Below are 18,940 nucleotides of genomic sequence, written 5' to 3' on the forward strand. Positions count from 1 at the left end.
TATGAATAATGTTTGTATGAGGGCTTTGAGATAGGAGGAGGAAACTTGGAGGAAATGCTGACTAGATACCATATGGATGCAACTATACTACAGGTGTCAAACGTGCCATGCCACATTACCGTCATGTGATGTTTTGCGACGTTTTTCCCATTCGCAGAGCTGGGGTGGGTGTGGCCTGTGCATGACGCCTTTGGCCCACGGGCCGCCAGTTTGACACCCCTGAACTGTACGCATGAAAGAATGTGCTTTATGAAAATATCTTATATCAGGGGATGTCCAGCCATTAAGACCTGTGGACTTCGGCTCCCAGAATTCCCTTGCCAGTCATGATGTTTGGGGAATTCTGGGAGTTGAAGTCCATATTTTGAAAATTACCAAAGTTGGACACCCATTCTATTTTGTAATAGGGTTAAGAAGCTGATTTTAGGCTATGCTTTTGTAGGCAACTTTGGCATCTTAGAATCCTAATAAAACACTACTCCTCTTGAAAAGTCTTGAATATTCCTGGGCAATAGGAATACTTCCTTTCCCATCCTTGAACTTCCACATTTAGCTTTCACTCTCCAAATTGATTAGGTTGAGGCCAGGGAGCTTCCATATTAGCAGGTAATATGAAAAGAGATGGGGGATGAGGCCAAGGTGACCACCACTGAACAATTTCCTTCCTAGGTTTTGATGGAATTGTAGTGGTGGGATACCAAGGAGTGACATAATAGCAGAAGGGACTGGACAGAAACTTGATTGCTTAGGCAATCAACAGCTAGAAAATTCTGCGTCCCAGCTGAACTCCTCCGACCTGGGCTTCCCAAGTTCATGAAGCAGACTCCTCGTCCCGATAAAACCTCTTTTATTTAGGTTAAAGGGAATTCCTTGCCAGCAAAGTCCCGGCCAACAGTCATGATATTTCACAACTACAGACCTTTATCAGGCTTGGAGAGCTGCCAGGCTGATATCTTCCAATCACCATTCTATAACAGCAATTACTTGGCAAGAAGTCAGGAACAGATCTTCACCCTGATGAATGGAACTCATTGCCTCCTGCAAACTCCACTCCCCTTTTGCTCCTCTCTATTCCCTATAGGAGGGGCCCTTCACCATCCACCTGTGGCTTTATTCCTGAGTCGGCCCTTGTTCCTTAGCTGTTCCCTTCTCCTGGCAGCTCTGCGCATGCGCACATCGGAAACAGGCTCCAGATTCATCTCAAAGGAGGATGTGTGTTGTTAGCCTACTATCATTTTCTTCCTATTCTTCACCCCCAACAACCCTGTGCAATGAATTGGGTTGCATGTGTGTGTGACTGGCCCAAAGTCGTCCAATCAGATTTCATGCCTAAGGCGGGACTAGAATTTATAGTCGACTAGTGATTGGCCCAAAGTCGACCAGCTTTCATGCCAAAGGCGGGATTAGAGCTCACAGCAAATTTGTGATTGGCTCAAAACCATCCAACTGGCTTTCATGCCTAAGGCGGGACTAGAACTCACAATCAACTAGTGACTGGCCCAAAGTCAACCAGCTTTCATGCTTAAGGCGGGATTAGAACCCACATTCACCTGGCTTCTAGCTTGGTGCCTTTACCATTACATTAAATGGGTGAAAACAGATTTATTGCACCGAGAGATCTTAAATGTGCCTGTCCATTTCAAAGTGAAATTAGTTACCTGCCCTTTTTTGGCAAAGAGGGATGCGTTGGCTCAATGGCTAAACTCAGAAAGGTCAGCAGTTTGGCGGTTCGAATCCCTAGCATCGCCTAACGGAGTGAGCTCCCGTGACTTGTCCCAGCTTCTGCCAACCTAGCAGTTCGAAAGCACGTAAAAATGCAAGTAGAAAAAATAGGAACCACCTTTGGTGGCAAGGAAACAGCATTCCATGCACTTTCGGCGTTTAGTCATGCTGGCCACATGACCAGAGACATCTTAGGACAGCACTGGCTCTTCGGCTTTGAAATGGAGATGAGCACCGTCCCCTAGAGTCAGGAACGACTAGCACATATGTGCGAGGGGAATCTTTACCTTTTAACAAATGGTCAGTAAGGACTGCATTCAGGCAAATAAAAAAAACTGATTCAAATGCATTCTGTGGCCTCATTTTAATGTCCAGATCAAATAAAACATCTGTACAAAGGATGAAACAATTTGGAACTACACAATAGTCACCACTGTTAAAGAGAGTTCCCTTTGTTAAGCAACAGTCTCTGCTACATGTCACAATACATTCCATAACTTGCTACCATGCTTTCTGAAAACCATTAAATAATGGGTTAAAAAAATCATACGCATATAAATTAAACAATTTAAATTGCATTTAAATGAATTGTACTGCCCACATAGTCTTACTATCTCATTTATGTTTATATTAAACATTTTTACAGCCCTATAATCCTTTAATTCGGGGTGGGGCAACTGGATGGAGTGAGAATTGACTGGCCAGCTGCCCTTCCCGATGCCTATGTGGAGTTCACAGGACAATTTGTTTTCCCTTGCACCCTAAGAGAGAAACATCTGTCGCTACCTAGAATTGAACTCTCAACCTTCCAAGCGGGAGGTGAACGTCTTCACCCCTAGGCCACAATACCACCCTTCTATATCGAGATTTAAGAATGAATGTATGATTTTTATAGGTCACCCAAATCTACGATGGTTTTCGGTCGCTGACTTTGGTAACCCGAGAAGTTGAAAAGGACTACTTTGGCTGAATTATTTGCATGCCAAAAAGTAAATGCAGAATTGCTGCCTACCACATTCCGTCTTTTTAAAGACTTTGTAAAGGAAAGTCTTATTTTAAGCAGCAAAGAAAACTTTTTGTGTTCAAAAACTTTTTCACTTGGGGGGGTGGGGGAAGCATGTTTGCTGCATTTTTATCCTTAACCAATTGCTTTATTTTTTTTATTTTGCAGTTTAGATTTTAATTTTGTTGTTTTGGAAATACATTTCCAAAAGGTTTAATCGCGGGCTTCGTCTATACTGCAAGAATTGTTCTTCAAACCTGAGCTACAGACATCCTGTATTTACGAAATGGATTGCCAGAATCGCTTCTGGCATTCAACCCGTCCAGAGTGGGCAGAATCAATATTTTCATCCCTCTTGCCTCCCATTTTGGAGAGATTTAAGGAACAAAATTCTATTTTACTAATTCTGTGTTTGCCATTAGAATTCCCGAAGTCCACTTAAGAAAACACTCAATGTTGACGGTGCGGCCCCCGTAACATCAAAATTTGTATGCCTCCATTTTAGGCTACGTAACTATAGAGTTGAGTGTGTAATATCACCGAATCTCCCATTTTAGTGTTTGATTTACAGCTCGTACAGGCCCATTTATGAAACAGAAACTCCATATAACTCAGTTCATCTACAGAAGGCGTGTCAAACTCAAGGCTTGTGGGCTGCTCTGGCCCGCGGGATGCTTACATCTGGCTAGCAGGATCGGCCTGGGAATAGCAAAGGCCCAGTCTGTGTTGGCTCCGGCAGCCTGAGTGGCCTCCTGCAATACCTTTTCTGGCCAAAACGGGAGGGGGGGGATGCACATGGCCGCGACATGGCCCATTTTCGGCCTGGGCAACCTCCTGCAGCACCCTGCCAGACAAAACAAGTGTGCAGAGGCCACACAGACCCCCCCCACACACCATTTTGCCCAGTAGGGTGTTGGAGGCATCTGTCCTGTCTCCCCACACACCATCCCGGCTGGCCGGTGGAGGAGAACTACAATGCTGATCCGGCCCTAGAAGAAATCCAGTTTGACACCCCTGTGATGTACAGCAAGGGTATCCAACCTTGGCAACTTTTAAGAACTGTGGACTTCAACTCCCAGAATTCCCCAGCCAGCCATACTGGCTGGATGAGGAATTCTGGGAGTTGAAGTCCACAGGTCTTAAAAGTTGCCAAAGTTGGATACACCCCTGTTCTACAGAAAACAGTGCCTGTATCCCTAGCCTGGGAGACCCCATAGCTCCTATTGTGACTTCTGTACAGTTGACCCCCCCCCCCATAGAAAATTTCCTATGCCCTATTTTCTATCGCTCTTCGTGTCCGTCAATGGCTGGCCTCTTTTTTTGGGGGGTCGACAAAAAACTCTCCTAAACACTTAACACCAATCATTTTTCTTTCTAAACGGAGACCCACGTAGGAGAAATTCCCCAATCTGCACCGCGGGGAGGGATGGGTACGGGGGACTCGTCAAGGTGCAGTCAACGCAAAAGCTTCAAAACTACAACGACGGATTGTCGGCGGACGACTGTTCCACCCCACGTTCTTTTTCGTCTCTGCGAAAGCAAAACAAAAACAAAAAAAACAAACATGGTTCCGGAAATAACGTCTTTTAAGCCGCTCCCGAGATCGATCTCGTTTCAAGGGGAAGGGCCAGGCGAACAGAAAGCAGGGTCACTCTTTGCAGTCCTAGGGAGGGCTGGCAGAATATTGCTGTATTAAGTGCTTGTGGCAAAGATTGCACACCCGTTCCGGCTTGATGCTAGAGGGGAGAGGTAGTTCGTTTGCTGAGCAATCTTCACAGAAGACGCCTCCGCAGTTCTTGCAGGTGTTCTGAAGAGGGGAGAAATAGCAATAACACACATAAGAATTGAAATTAGCCTCAGGCAGTCCTCAACTTATAGCCGTTTATTTAACAACCATTCAGACTTACAATGGTGTTCTGGCCCCTCTCATCCTAAACCAAAGCACGCCGAGACAAAGATACTTCAAGGATTTATTAACACAGAGACAGGACCTTGGCAGCAATCCAGCACAGACTAGACATTGGCAGAAATCCAGCACAGACTAACCTTGGCAGCAATCCAGCCTGCCAAGCTAGCCACGAGAGTTCTCTAGCTCTAGTGAATACGTTGACTCCTGCAACAGGCGTGTGCACAATCATTCCTTTTATAGTCTTGAGAGGAGCCTAAATACTACCAGCTGAGTGCAATTATCTCCTGTAACTGCATAAGTGTTCCTTATACCTATTAGCTCTCCGTTGCCGGGCATCCAAGACCAACTCCCTTGTCTCCTCCCCACTGCTCCAATGCATGACATCATGATCACGCTCCCGTCTCCTCCCCACTGGTCCAAGGCTCAGGTGCCTCCTGGTGGCCAACCAGCCTCTCTGCGCCCTGCTCGGAGTCGGAACCCTGTCCAGGGTCCTCCACATCCTCCAGAGCTGACTCATAGAGCCCCTCGCTGTCGGAATCTGGTGGCAGCTCCAACGGCTCCTGCTGGGCCACAACACAATGGGCATTGAAAAAAAAGGGACTTACCAAACACAACCATTGCAGCATTCCCCCCCCCCTCCGCCATGATCAAAATTCAGGTGCTTGGCAACCAGCCTATATTTAACTATGGTTAAGACCAGAAATGGTATTCAGCCTGTTTGAACCGGTGTGCCTTAACCGGTAGTGGAAGTCGCGGGTGGGCCTGCCCACTTGTCCCAGCTCTATGCCATCTTATTTAGGCACGTTTTTGAGGCCAGGCACATGCGCGCGGGGCGAACCGGTGGTAACAAAATATGAAATCCACCGCTAGTTAAGTCTTAGAATTACTTTATTGTCACTTGGAATGTAGACTAATTGGCGTATGTTAAAATGAAATTTCATTGCATACAGATCTCATTTCGTTGCAGTGTCCCAGGGACACAGGGATTCGCTTAACGGTTGTGGCAGGAAAGTTGGTAAAATGGGGCAAAACTCACAATAACTGTAAAAGTAAAGCCTTACACTTAGGCAAGAAAAAGAAAAAGTTCTCATATAGCCAAGGTGGCGCAGTGGTTAGGGTGCAGTACTGCAGGCCACTTCAGCTGACTGTTATCTGCAGTTCAGCGGTTCTAATCTCACCGGCTCAAGGTTGACTCAGCCTTCCATCCTTCCGAGGTGGGTGAAATGAGGACCCGGATTGTTGTTGGGGGCAATATGCTGACTCTGTAAACCGCTTAGAGAGGGCTGAAAGCCCTATGAAGCGGTATATAAGTCTAACTGCTATTGCTATTGCTATCTATTGGTTGAAGCCAGGCTTAATAGCAGTAACTGCAAAAGGGATCTTGGAGTCTTAGTGGACAACCAATTAAATATGAGCCAGCAGTGTGCAGCGGCAGCCAAAAAATCCTAAGTTGCATTAGATCAAGATCAAGGGAGATACTAATACCATTCTATAACGCCTTAGTAAGACCACACCTAGAGTACTGCATCCAGTTTTGGTCACCATACTATAAAAAAGATGTTGAGACTCTAGAAAGTGTGCAGAGAAGAGCAAACAGGATGCATAGGGGATAAGCAAAACATAACCATAAACAAATAAAAAGACTACATATAAATGGGACAGTAGGACAGGGACGGTAGGCACGCTGGTGCGCTTATGCACGCCCCCTTTATGGTTAACCCTCATTACATTATAACAGCTATGGTGAAGCGCCCATCGACGTGAGTGACATCGAGTTGGCCATGCCCACCCAGTCACATGATCATCAAGCCATGCCTATCCAGCTAGCCATTAGGGCAGAGAACCGGTTGTTAAATTATTTGAATCCCACCACTGAGTGCCCTCTATAGCGTTTTGACGGTAGAAGTTGAAACAATTTATGTCCAGGATGCGAGGGGTCTGTAGCTATTTTCACAGCCCTCTTTTTGACTTGTGCAGTATACGGGTTCTCAACGGAAGGCAGGTTGGTAGCCATTGTTTTTTTTTCTGCAGTTCTAATTATGAATTGAAGTCTGTGTCTGTCTTGTTGGGTTGTAGAACCAAACCAGACATTTATGGAGGTGCAGATGCTGAATTACCTTTCTTTCGCTCCGAGTCCTTTCTTCTTGACACAGTTGGCAGAGTTTGGACTTCTCTGGAGCTTGGTCCTAAAACATTGAAAATACATCTCGTTTATGCCTATTTGGGGTCAGCCCTTCCCTTATTCTCACGAAGGAGTCACCTGGCGTTAGCTTAAACAGCATTTCCCTTCCCCTTCTCAGTACTGCGCTGGGAACATCTCAAAATAAGTGTTTTAAATAAGCATTTGCCACCAGCAAGATTGGCGAAGATGTTCAAGGATAAATCAGTTAAATGTTGAAAATGTCAGCAGACACCTGGCTTGTACTATCATACGTAGTGGATGTGTAGAAGCAAAACAATACTGGACTAAAATACATCTGTGGCTGAAAAAGATGATACAACAACTTAAAACCTGAAATATTCCTGTTGGGGATTTTACCAGAAACTTATAGTAAAGAAAATGTATATTTGGTTATCCAGATTATAACAGAAGCTAGGATTGTATTTGCACAAAATTGAAAAAGAGATTCCCACAGAGGAGAATGTGATTAGGAAAATATTAGAATGAGCAGAAATGAACAGATTAACACTGGCAATTGGAGAAAGAACAAACTGATTTTTGTATTCCATGGGAATCATTTTATCGATGGTTAGAGAATAGATATAAGAATTTGAAGTAAAATTAGCTGTGTAAAAAATGCATCAATAGAGTTAATATAATTAACAAAGTTAAATAAATGAAGAAGAGGATTGCTATAGTATTAGATATTTAAGGTATTAGTACCCTGTTTCCCTGAAAATAAGACCTCCCCGGATAATAAGCCCAATCGGGCTTTTGAGTGCATGTGCTAAAATAAGCCCTCCCCGAAAATATTGCAACACAGCAGCAGCCATGAGGTGACCACGCTCAACACCTCCTGCACCTTAAAAATAATAAGACCTCCCCGAAAATAAGGCCAAGTGCTTATTTCGGGGGTCAAAAGAAAATAAGATCCTGTCTTATTTTCGGGAAAACACGGTATTAAACTGGAATAAATAATAATATGACTGAATTGTTGTTACTGCACAAAATATTTGCACCCAGAAGACACACTATTTAATGGACAATGGATTGTTTATATTATAATAAAATAAAAACTTACATACAGTATTTTTCGGAATATAAGACACACCGGAGTATAAGACGCAACAAAATTTTGAAGAGGCAAATTTTTAAAAAAAAGGTTTTGCACTTTGCAGACCTCCCCAAAACAGTCCGTTTTTCTGTCACTATCACTCATCCCAAAGTGCAAACACAACTCACCTTTGGAATAGAATGGAATGGAATAGAATAGAAAATATGGAATGGAATAGAATAGAAAATATGGAATAGAATAGAATAGAATAAAAAATATGGAATGGAATATAATAGAATAGAAAATATGGAATGGAATAGAATGTAATAGAATAGAAAATATGGAATGGAATAGAATAGAAAATATGGAATGGAATAGAATAGAATGGAATAGAATAGAAAATATGGAATGGAATAGAATAGAAAATATGGAATGGAATAGAATAGAATATAATAGAATAGAAAACATGGAATGGAATATAATAGAATAGAAAATATGGAATGGAATGGAATAGAAAATAAAATATGAAATGGAATAGAATAGAAAATATGGAATGGAATAGAAAAGAAATTATGGAATGGAATAGAAAAGAAATTATGGAATGGAATAGAATAGAATATATGGAATGGAATAGAATAGAAAATATGGAATGGAATGGAATAGAATAGAAAATACGGGATGGAATAGAATAGTAGAATAGAATAGAATAGAAAGTAAGGTAGAGCAGAGCAGATTAGAACAGAACTCTTTAATGACCAAGTGTGATTGGACACACAAGTAATTATCGGTTTCTTTGCAGTCATCTGGTCATTACTACTCTCTCTGAGAGCTTTCCGCTACTCATATTTTCCCCCTCTAGTATCAGAGGTGCTGAGTTGCTAAAAAAGCACCATTCTTCACGTTCTGAATTCCCGTGCAATGCCACGTGAAAAGCACCAGGAAACGCTTCATAAAAACAGAGTAAGGATTTGGGGAAACGAGCACACCAAAAGCATTTGATAGCTTTTCCTGGTTAACTCTTATGCGCCCCCAAATCAGAACTCTACACCCTATAAAAACACCGTTTAGATACGCAATTTTTAGGTCTATCAACTATGGGCTAGAAATTAACCGGCTACCAACAGCCCCTTGAATAATGGAACCATACACCATGAACTCTCAGAAAAAAACACCCCGTCACCCGTGTCAGTGAGATTTTCCGTCATCCAGGTCATAGCTGTATCAAAGGTGCTTCCCCCTCCTCCCCCCGCCACACACTTCAAAGGGCAATTGGATTGGGTGGGTGGGGGGGTTCTTTGTGGAAGAAAAAACATTTCACTTCTCATCCAAGAAGCTTCATTGGTTTCGAGGGCTGGAAGGATAGATGCCGCCAGTTGAGGCTGGATGCTGAGGGGATGGAAGGATAGATTCTGATAGGATAATGGGGTAAGAACGACGGATTGTATCTCTTTGCGATCATCTGGTTGTTGTTGTGGCCCACCAGCAGAGTTGGACTGTGAGAAGGTCGGGGAGGAGCATGGGCCAGTCCTGGAGTCTGGGGAAGGCTCGGATGAGGGCTCTGTGTCGGAGGCAGAGAGGGGGCCGAGGCCGTCTGGCAGTTCTCAGCTGCCTTCGGAGCTAGACAGCAGTGAGGCAGAGGAACAGCTGGAGCCTGTTCCCAGTGTGCACATGCGCAGAGCTGCCAGAAGAAAAGAACAGCTAAAAAATCAGGGTCGACTTGAGAGTAAGGCCACAGGTGGACGGTGATTGGCCCCTCCCACAGGAATTAAAAGAGGAGCGAAAGGGGAGTGGGCTTTTGCAGGAAACTGTTTGTTCATTTGTTTCAGGAGTGTAAAGATCTGTCCGTGAATCTCAGAGACTCTGTGCCAAGTCTTTCCTTGCACCGCACTGGAAAATATTTACATGGCAGCTTTCCAAGCTAGATAAAGTCTGTGGTCATAAATCCACCTTTGAAAGACTGTTTGCCAGTCCTTGGCTGAATGGGAATGAGAGGAATTCACATTCGTTTAAGAAAAGGGGTTTTGTCGGGACCAGCAACCTGTTTCGTGCTTTTGGGGGGAAGCCTGGGTCAGGAGAGTCATTAGCACTCTCCCTGAGAGCTCTTGAGGTCACTTAGAGGGTTCATCTGTGCCCTCAGGGTCAGCTGAATCAGGATGCAATGAGGGCACAGGTCAGCGGTGGGATTCATGTAAGTTTACCACTGGTTCGCAAATGTGGGAGTGCGCATGGGCACGCTTACATCGTGTGCATGCGTGCTTCCCGCACATAGCAATAGCAATAGCAATAGCAGTAGACTTATATACTGCTTCATAGGCCTTTCAGGCCTCTCTAAGCGGTTTACAGAGAGTCAGCATATTGCCCCCAACAATCTGGGTCCTCATTTTACCCACCTAGGAAGGATGGAAGGCTGAGTCAACCCTGAGCCAGTGAGATTTGAACCGCTAACCTGCTGATCTAGCAGTAGCCTGCAGTGCTGCATTTAACCACTGCGCCACCTTGGCTCATGTGTGCAGCCTTCTGTGCATGCGCTTTGCTCGAACGCAGGGCACGCACACATGTGTGCGGCGTCGAGAATGAGGCTACATAGGATCTTTGGGAGCCAGGGTGGGTGGGCTGGCCCACCTGTAGTTCGCCACTTCGCCAATTCGGGCGAATCAGTCCGAACCGACTGAATATCATCTCCGGCATCGATGAATCCACAAGTGGCCTCAGGGGCTCTCAGAGAGATTGTAAATAACCAGATGGCTGCAAAGAAATACAATCCTTTCATTCCCACCACCGTCCAGTCTCAGGCCCAGTTCCTATCAATAATTACCCTTGCCCCGCCGCCCCCATCCCCTCTCCATCAGAACGTATGAGACGTAGGAGCCGAGGTGGCGCAGTGGTTAAATGCAGCACTGCAGGCTACTTCAGCTGACTGCAGTTCGGCTGTTCAAATCTCACCGGCTCAGGGTTGACTCAGCCTTCCATCCTTCCGAGGTGGGTAAAATGAGGGCCCGGATTGTTGTTGGGGGCAATATGCTGACTCTGTAAACCGCTTAGAGAGGGCTGAAAGCCCTATGAAGCGGTATATAAGTCTGACTGCTATTGCTATTGCTAGCTTCTTGGAAGGGAAGCAAAATTTCTTCTTCCTCAACGGGGGAGAAAAAAAACCAGTCCAGTTGCCTTTTGAAGAGGAAGAAAAAACATTTACGACATCAACACCACGTTTACAGCAGCTGAAATTTCAAAGTTCAAACCAGTCTAACTGGTGTTTGTGTGTGTGTTTGTGCGTCTGTGTGTGTTTGTGTGAAATATCCAGCTAGTTTCCCAGAATTCATAAAACCAGTTACTTACCTGCTCGTCTTGCAAGTCAGGAAACGCGCTGCAATATAAGATATTGATTTACTTCATCTCCATCTTGCAAAAAAAAGCGTGTGCTGATTTCTTGAATCATTATACAGGCGGTCCTTAGCTTACGATCACGCTGCTTAACAACTGTTTGAAGTTATGACAGACCACGCCTGGCTTCTTAGGATCCAGATTCAAAGTTTTGACAGCCCCCCCCCCTTTTCCAGGTCACAGAACTGCCTTTTGGGGGCTCAGGACCCCACCCCACCCTCATTTATGACCATTTGCAATGTCCCAGTCACCGAACATATTTTACATTTCTTTTTTCTTTTTTTTTGCTGGAAAGCAGTATTTACTTCTGGTTTCTGCCAAGAAACAGCTATTGCAGACAATGGATTCAGTTAAGGACAGCAGTGTTGGCTTACCTACCTGCACGAAAAAGTTCTTAAAAATTGGCCGTGCTCAAGACAACCAGCATAATTTATGATCACAATTCTGGGTCAATTACAGTCTTTAGTTAATGACTGTAATTGATCCAATTCTGGGTCAATTACAGTCATTAATTAATATCCAGAATTAAAGAGGCCGAGGTAAAGGGTAGCAGACCACCCAGATCTCAGTGGAAACTTACTTAAATTGGAATGGTACACTAAGAATGCTCTGTAGCAAATGTGAGATAAGGTTTCATATCTATATCTATATCTATATACATCTATATCATCTATATCTATATGTCTCTATCGGTATCTATCTATCCTATATCTATATCTATATATCTCTATCTCTATCTATATCATCAATATCTATATCTATATCTATCTATATCTATCTATATCTATATCTATCTATCTATATCTATATCTATCTATCTATATCTATGTCTATATGTATATCTATTATCTATTATCTATATATCTATCTATATATCTATATCTATATATCATCTATATCTATCTCTATCTGTATCTATCTATCCTATATCTATATCCATATCTATATATCTATATATCTATATATCTATATATCTATATATCTATATATCTATATATCTATATCTATATACCTATATACCTATACCTATACCTATCTCTATCTATCTATCTATCTATCTATCTATCTATCTATCTATCTATCTATCTATCTATCTATCTATCTATCATCTATCTATCTATATCTGTATCTATCTATCTATATATGTATATCTATATATCTATATATCTATATATCTATATATCTATATATCTATATATCTATATATCTAATATATCTAATATATCTATATCTATATATAAAAAATGGCTCTGTGTGTGTGTTTGTGTGTGTGTGTGTGTGTGTGTGTGTACACGTTCCAGCATAACTCTGGAACGCCTTGAGCAATTTCAACCAAACTTGCTACACAGATGACTTACTCTCCGGAAACCAATACTGTGTGTTTCTGTTAAGATGCAGCCTGTTGTGCCTTAAAACGGCTTCTACCGTACTGCCATTAAAACGGATTCTACTGTACAGGGCTGTGGAGTTGCCCTGGTAACGGCTTCACAGTACTCCACAAGGGAGCTCCCTCTGGTAAGGGGGAAAATCCAACATTAGAAATTGGGGCAACGTTCGTGGAAGGAAGGTTGGGATAAATAAATACCCGGGCAGCATCAGTTAGTATGTATGTATGTATGTATGTATGTGCATACGTATACACACACACACACACAGCCCCAGGAATCACAAAAAGGCTTCCAAAATGACTTACGACTTATAAGTGCCATCATTATATTGGTCTGCTTGTTTAAGAAAAGCCAAAGACTCTGGATTTGGATTTAATCCATACCTGCTTGAAAGCACTGTGTTCTCTTTCACTGATGTTCTCGATCGGGAATCTCCTCCCAGGTGCCTGTCGCTTGAATCCTATCAAAGCAAGGAATATATTGAAGAACCAGAGCAGAATAACCCAAAGCAGTCTTTATTTTGAATACGCCGCCTAAAACAAGGGGTGGAAACCTTTCACGATGGAATTACTTTTGCGTAATGGCGGTGGCACTTAGCACTTAAGACTTATATACCTCTTTGTAATAAAGCGCTCTCGGTTTACAATGTCGGCATTTTGCCAACATTGAGTCCTCATTTTATGGAGGAATGGAAGGCTGAGTCAGCCTTCAGCCCGTCAGGATCGAATTCTTGAAAGGGGGCAGAATTAACCTGCAGTACCGCCTTCTAACCACTGCACCACCCTGGCTCCTTAGCAGTTTCCCTATTGAGACTAATGGAACCTCCGACCATTACCAGAGATCAGTTAAAAGACCAGACCGAGAACTGGAGGATCGGACTTGCCTGCCTACACATCACTTTCCGTGATACGGATATATCTGACACAGGTAGTTTTGCAGGTAGTTCTCGCTTAACCATGGTAACTGGATCCAGAATTTCTGTTGCTAAGTGTAATGCGTAACATCCCAAGGACACATTGCTGAATGATGGCAATCCAGGCTGTTCCCATTGCTGTTGTTAAGCGAGGATGGTGGTTAATTGAGGGACTAACTTGCGACTTCCTACTGGCTTCCAACAAATCAATAGGGAAGCCAGCAGGAAGTTGCAAGTCCCGGGCAGTTTGCAAGCAGGCCAGGGGGTGGGTAAATTGCTGTTTGTGCTGGGACCGGGACAGGGTGGCGGCTGATGGAAAGGGGAGGGTATGCGCGAGCAGGGGCGGGCTCTGGGATCTGCTCCTCTGTACTCAGTCTTCTCAGGGCAAAAAATCATAGATGTATGGACGACATATGGCAGGAGTGTCAAACTCGATTTCATTGAGGGCTGCATCAGGGTTGCGTTTGACCTCAGAGGGCCGGGGTGGGCATGGCCAGCTCGATGTCATTTGTGTCCGTGACCCGACAAATGCGCGCACAACAAAAGCGCGCCGACAAAACCACAGTGCGAAAACCACGATGTCATACACATGCCTACAACAACGCGCCGACAAAACTGTGCCCACAAAAGCACGATTTCAGTTAAGGTAAGGGTTAGGTTCAGGATTAGGTTTAGGTTTAGGGTTAGGTTTAAGGTTAGGTTTAGGGTTAGGTTTAAGGTTAGGTTTAGGGTTAGGTTTAGGTTTAGGGTTAGGTTTAGAACTCGCGGTTATTACTTGTTTGTTGAAGGCACATTTTTGTCGCCGCGCTATTGTCGGCGTGCTTCTTCGCTCATTCGTCAGCGCGATTTAGAGCTCACGGTTTTCTTGCCGCGGTTTCATCAGCGCACTTTTGTCGAGCACGCATTTGTCGGTGAACCATTTGTGTCAGGGACTCCTGTAGTGGCCTGGGCAGGGCTGGGGGGATTCTCCTGCATCCCTCTGCCAGCAAAAACGGAGCTCAGGAGAGCTGCACGTGGTCCTATTTTCGCTGGCAGAGGGCTGGAGGAGGCTGTTGCGGCTGAAAATGGAGCCCGGGAGAGCCGCACGCAGCCTTCCCGAGCTCCGTTTTCCCTGGCAGAGGCATTGTGGGCCGGTCCTTTGCTGTTTCTAGGGCAGCCCCTCGGGCCAGATCTAAGCACCTGGGGGCCTTGAGCTTGACACCCCTGACATACGGGATCCTTTTGCAATCTTCCTCATTGACTTTGCTTGGGAAAAGCCAGCCACCTCTGTTTTAAATGTGCCATGGCACTTGTAAACAAGGGGCAGGGCTTCAATTAAAAATTATTAATTTATATATTCAACTTATATGCCCACCGTTAAGTTTGTATGTGTCAAGCGCCGGGGAAATCAGGAGATTCGGGCAGTTCAAATGAGCGTAAAGATTTATTGCAAGCTTAAGCTCTCTAGCAATAGCAATAGCAGTAGACTTATATACCGCTTCATAGGGCTTTCAGCCCTCTCTAAGCGGTTTACAGAGAGTCAGCATATTGCCCCCAACAACAATCCGGGTCCTCATTTCACCCACCTCGGAAGGATGGAAGGCTGAGTCAACCCTGAGCCGGTGAGATTTGAACCGCTGAACTGCTGATCTAGCAGTAGCCTGCAGTGCTGCATTTAACCACTGCGCCACCTCGGCTCTTCTTCTACAAGAATCTGACCAACTAACAGCCAAAGGAAATGAGCAGGAGATAAGAAAGAAATTCACGGTGGGCTGGACTTGGATCTCTTGCGGGCGTGCAGGGACTCGTGACTTATGACACATTTGATACCTCCCTCGGGCTCAACCTGATCATCTCCTACAGCCGTGATGGCAAACCTATGACACACGTGCCACACACACATGTGTGCTGGCTAGCTGGTCTTTGCGCATGGTGGAGCACAGGACACCTGAAGACCAGCTGCCCTTGTGCATTCCGGTTTGGACATTCGGTACCGAAAAAGTTTGTCATCACTGTCCTACAGTATGGCTGTTATTTTCCTTTTTTGCGACTCTACTCATAGATCTGGGTACTTGAGAGACCGCCTGCTGCCAATTACCTCCCAAAGACCCATTAGATCACACAGGGCAGGCCTCCTCCGGGTTCTGTCTACCAGCCAATGCCACCTGGCTACTACCCGGGGGAGGGCCTTCTCTGTGGCAGCTCCGGCCCTCTGGAACGAACTCCCTGCAGGGATTCGGACCCTCACCTCTCTCCAGGCCTTCCGAAAAGCTGTCAAAACCTGGCTTTGCTGGCAGGCCTGGGGTTGATGAGTTCCCCTCCCCTCTCGACTTGTATGGTTGTGTGATTCTTGGTTATTTTAATTACTTGTATTTTGTTTTATGTTCCCCTTTTCCCCTTTTGAGTTGTTCGCCGCCCTGAGTCCCTCCCGGAGAAGGGCGGCATACAAATAATAAAATTCAATTCAATCAATTCAATTCCAGTAATAGGATATTTGCATATTGAGTGACAGCAGCCAGAATCCCAGCCACAATTAATAAGCATCCAGTTTAAAACGGAAGCAACATTAATCAACAAAGAGGATTAGGGGACTGGAGGCTAAAACATATGAAGAACGGTTGCAGGAACTGGGTATGTCTAGTTTAATGAAAAGAAGGACTAGGAGGGACATGATAGCAGTCTTCCAATATCTCAGGGGTTGCCCCAAAGAAGAGGGAGTCAAGCTATTCTCCAAAGCCCCTGAGGGTAGAACAAGAAGCAATGGGTGGAAACTAATCAAGGAGAGAAGCAGCTCAGAACTAAGGAGACGTTTCCTGACAGTTAGAACAATTAATCAGTGGAACAACTTGCCTCCAGAAGTTCTGAATGCTCCAACACTGGAAGTTTTTTAGAAGATGTTGCATAACCAGTTATCTGAAGTGGTGTAAAGTTTCCTGCCTAGGCAGGGGGTTGGACTAGAAGACCTCCAAGGTCCCTTCCAACTCTGTTATTCTATTCTGTTCTATTCTATTCTAAGTCAGTGAGATATAGAGCAAAAAAGCAAGAATTATTGCTACCTTTGATGCGGTCTTTTGAATGCTTTTGGTAGGGCTGAACAAGCTTTTGTTCTCTGGAACTCCGTGAGGAAAATGCAGACACTGTTCCCGTTCTCGTCTCAATTCAACTTCAAGCTGGCCTCTGAGGCAACAAAAGGAGGAGAAAATATGTTAAATATAACACGCACGTACATCCCAAAAGTAAACTGGTTCCCACCTTTTCCTTTTAGAACTTATCTTTTTTTTAAAAATAAATGACCATTTTAATTCGAGCAACAATAGAAGAGTAAATTGAACAGTGCCAATACATGGCCACTAAGTTTCGAAATCGATTCTGTTGTCCATTTGACTTGATATCATCTCTCTGCTATTTGTTAATAACCGTATGTGTTTTTTGACATGATGATGCTTTAAGGCAGGGGTGTCCAAACTGGGTAGCTGTCAGGTCTGTGAGCCACCTTTCCTTTTGGACTTCAGGCCTGCCACACTTTCTACTATTCATTTTCTATTGTGGGAAAATGGGAGGGGGGGATTATACGGAGTTGGGTGATATGCAGCCATAACAACATTCTTCTTCGAAACTCAAGGGCATCCTTTGTCTCTGCAGCTAGCCGGAACTGGATGGGTGGGAAGCTACCAGTGTGGCAGTGGAAAATTGGACCACGTGATGGACTTGTGGGTGTGGGGGCAAGATCTTGAACTTTCAACTGGGTGGGGAAAACCTGGAAGCTTTCAGATTCGGGTTTTCCCAGATGTGCCAACATGGCTCTTTTAATCAATTAGAACTTTGAGGAATCCTTTGCCTTGGACTCTGATTTAATTTTGGATGTTATTGGGAACCCGGATAGCAGCTTGAAGACTTGTGGACTTCAACTCCCAGAATTGCTGACTGGGGAATTCTGGGAGTTGAAGTTCCAGATTAAATCCTGATCCTGAATCCAACATGCAGGTACCTTATGTGTACAATTTTCACCAGGTTTCTGCCTGTTTTGAGGAGCAGTTTTAAAATCTAAGGACCCCCAATCTCAAAAATGCAAAACCCCAAGGAAAGCCATGTAGGGTTTCTGGATTAAGCATGATTCAACACTGAGCTATTCCACTCCCATCTTCCACATAATACAGTTGCATGGATCACCTTAGGTAGAAATGCAACATACAATCTGCTAACTTGAGAATAAATCCCAATTATTTCATTGAGGCCCAATGCTGGTAGACAGATAAAGGACTGTCATTATAAAATTCTGCAATTTCATATTTAACTTCTGCTGTGGATTCATTTTGCAACGTCCCCTGCAGTGTGCCAATGTAGTAAATATCATTCAACTGTATGTATCCCTTTGCTTATTTCATTTTAACAGTATTTGTTTTTTAATTTGCATTGTAAACCACCCAGCAGCAGATTATGATATTCAATTTATATAGGCCTTGAAACAAATAAAGCATTTAAAAATATTACTTTGAAGGATACAGGATCACTTCCCCCCCTCCCTGTAATTCCTTGCATCGAGTTGAAATAGGGGCAACCGAATGGAGCTCAAGTGTTTACTGGCCGGATGCCCTTCCTGACACCTACGCAGAGTTTGCAGCACACAATAACTAATTGAGTCCAAAGACAATAACTAATTGAGCTGCCAGGCCAATATCTGCAAAACATGGCAAAGAGTTTCGGAGAGTCATGAACCAATGAAACGAACTAATTGTCTCCTGCAAACTCCACTCCCCTTTCGCTCCTCTTTTATTTCCTCTGGGAGGGGCCATTCATCGTCCATCTGTGACCTTACTCCCAAGTCAGCCCGTTCTTTAGCTGTTCCCTTCATCTGGCATTTCTGTGCATGCGTGCAGTGGGAACAGGCTCTAGCTGTTCGTCCGCCTCACTGATGTCTGACTCCGAAGGCAGCTGATAACTGGCATACAGCCCTGGCCCCCTCTCTGCCTCCGACACAGAGCCCTCCTCAGAGCCTTCCCCAGACTCCAGGACTGGCCCAGGTTCCTCCCCAACCCTCCTCACTGTCTGAATCTGCTGCCAGCTCTGCTGGAGGGCCACGACACCACCAACTAAAAATACCCAGAGGAAGGGGGAAACGTTTTCTGTCTTCACCGCTGCTTTGTAAGTTGCTCCACTTCGACTTGAAGGCTGTCGATCTTGTCTCCAAATTCCTCCTTGAAGAGACGATTGTCCTCCTGCAGAGACTGGCACTCCCGCTCGGACAGCTGCAATCTGGGTATGAGCCACATGAACTTGTGATAAAAAACAAAAGCTATGGTAGGGGGGTGGGGGAGACCAAATTGAAACCATAAATAAAAGGCTGAATGAGCGATGGAGGGATGAGCGTGGGGACAAGGAGGAGGGCGGGGACGAGAAACGAAAATCTAACGACGGACTAAAAAATAAATA

At 44.5% G+C, this 18,940-nt stretch overlaps 1 protein-coding gene across 4 annotated transcripts in view; it reads right to left on the reverse strand.

The window, feature by feature from the left end:
• Nucleotides 1-4,342: 4,342 nt before the first annotated feature.
• RUFY3 (RUN and FYVE domain containing 3) overlaps nucleotides 4,343-18,940 on the reverse strand; it is a 78,495-nt gene continuing 63,897 nt past the window's right edge. For 3 of the 4 annotated variants that reach the window (XM_032223815.1, XM_032223813.1, XM_032223814.1), the window contains 6 exons: nucleotides 18,644-18,763; nucleotides 16,567-16,687; nucleotides 13,002-13,078; nucleotides 11,186-11,213; nucleotides 6,752-6,820; nucleotides 4,343-4,532 (listed from right to left, as the gene is read on the reverse strand). In XM_032223815.1, the coding sequence (XP_032079706.1) occupies nucleotides 4,389-4,532; nucleotides 6,752-6,820; nucleotides 11,186-11,213; nucleotides 13,002-13,078; nucleotides 16,567-16,687; nucleotides 18,644-18,763 (559 nt within the window). In that variant the 3' untranslated portion in view covers nucleotides 4,343-4,388. Of the gene's footprint in view, nucleotides 4,533-6,751; nucleotides 6,821-11,185; nucleotides 11,214-13,001; nucleotides 13,079-16,566; nucleotides 16,688-18,643; nucleotides 18,784-18,940 lie in introns of those variants that run through there. The other variant, XM_032223816.1, reaches the window with a different exon arrangement.

This window comes from Thamnophis elegans, chromosome 9 (genome assembly GCF_009769535.1).
Source record: "Thamnophis elegans isolate rThaEle1 chromosome 9, rThaEle1.pri, whole genome shotgun sequence".
In the NCBI taxonomy this organism is placed as follows: Eukaryota; Metazoa; Chordata; class Lepidosauria; order Squamata; family Colubridae; genus Thamnophis; species Thamnophis elegans.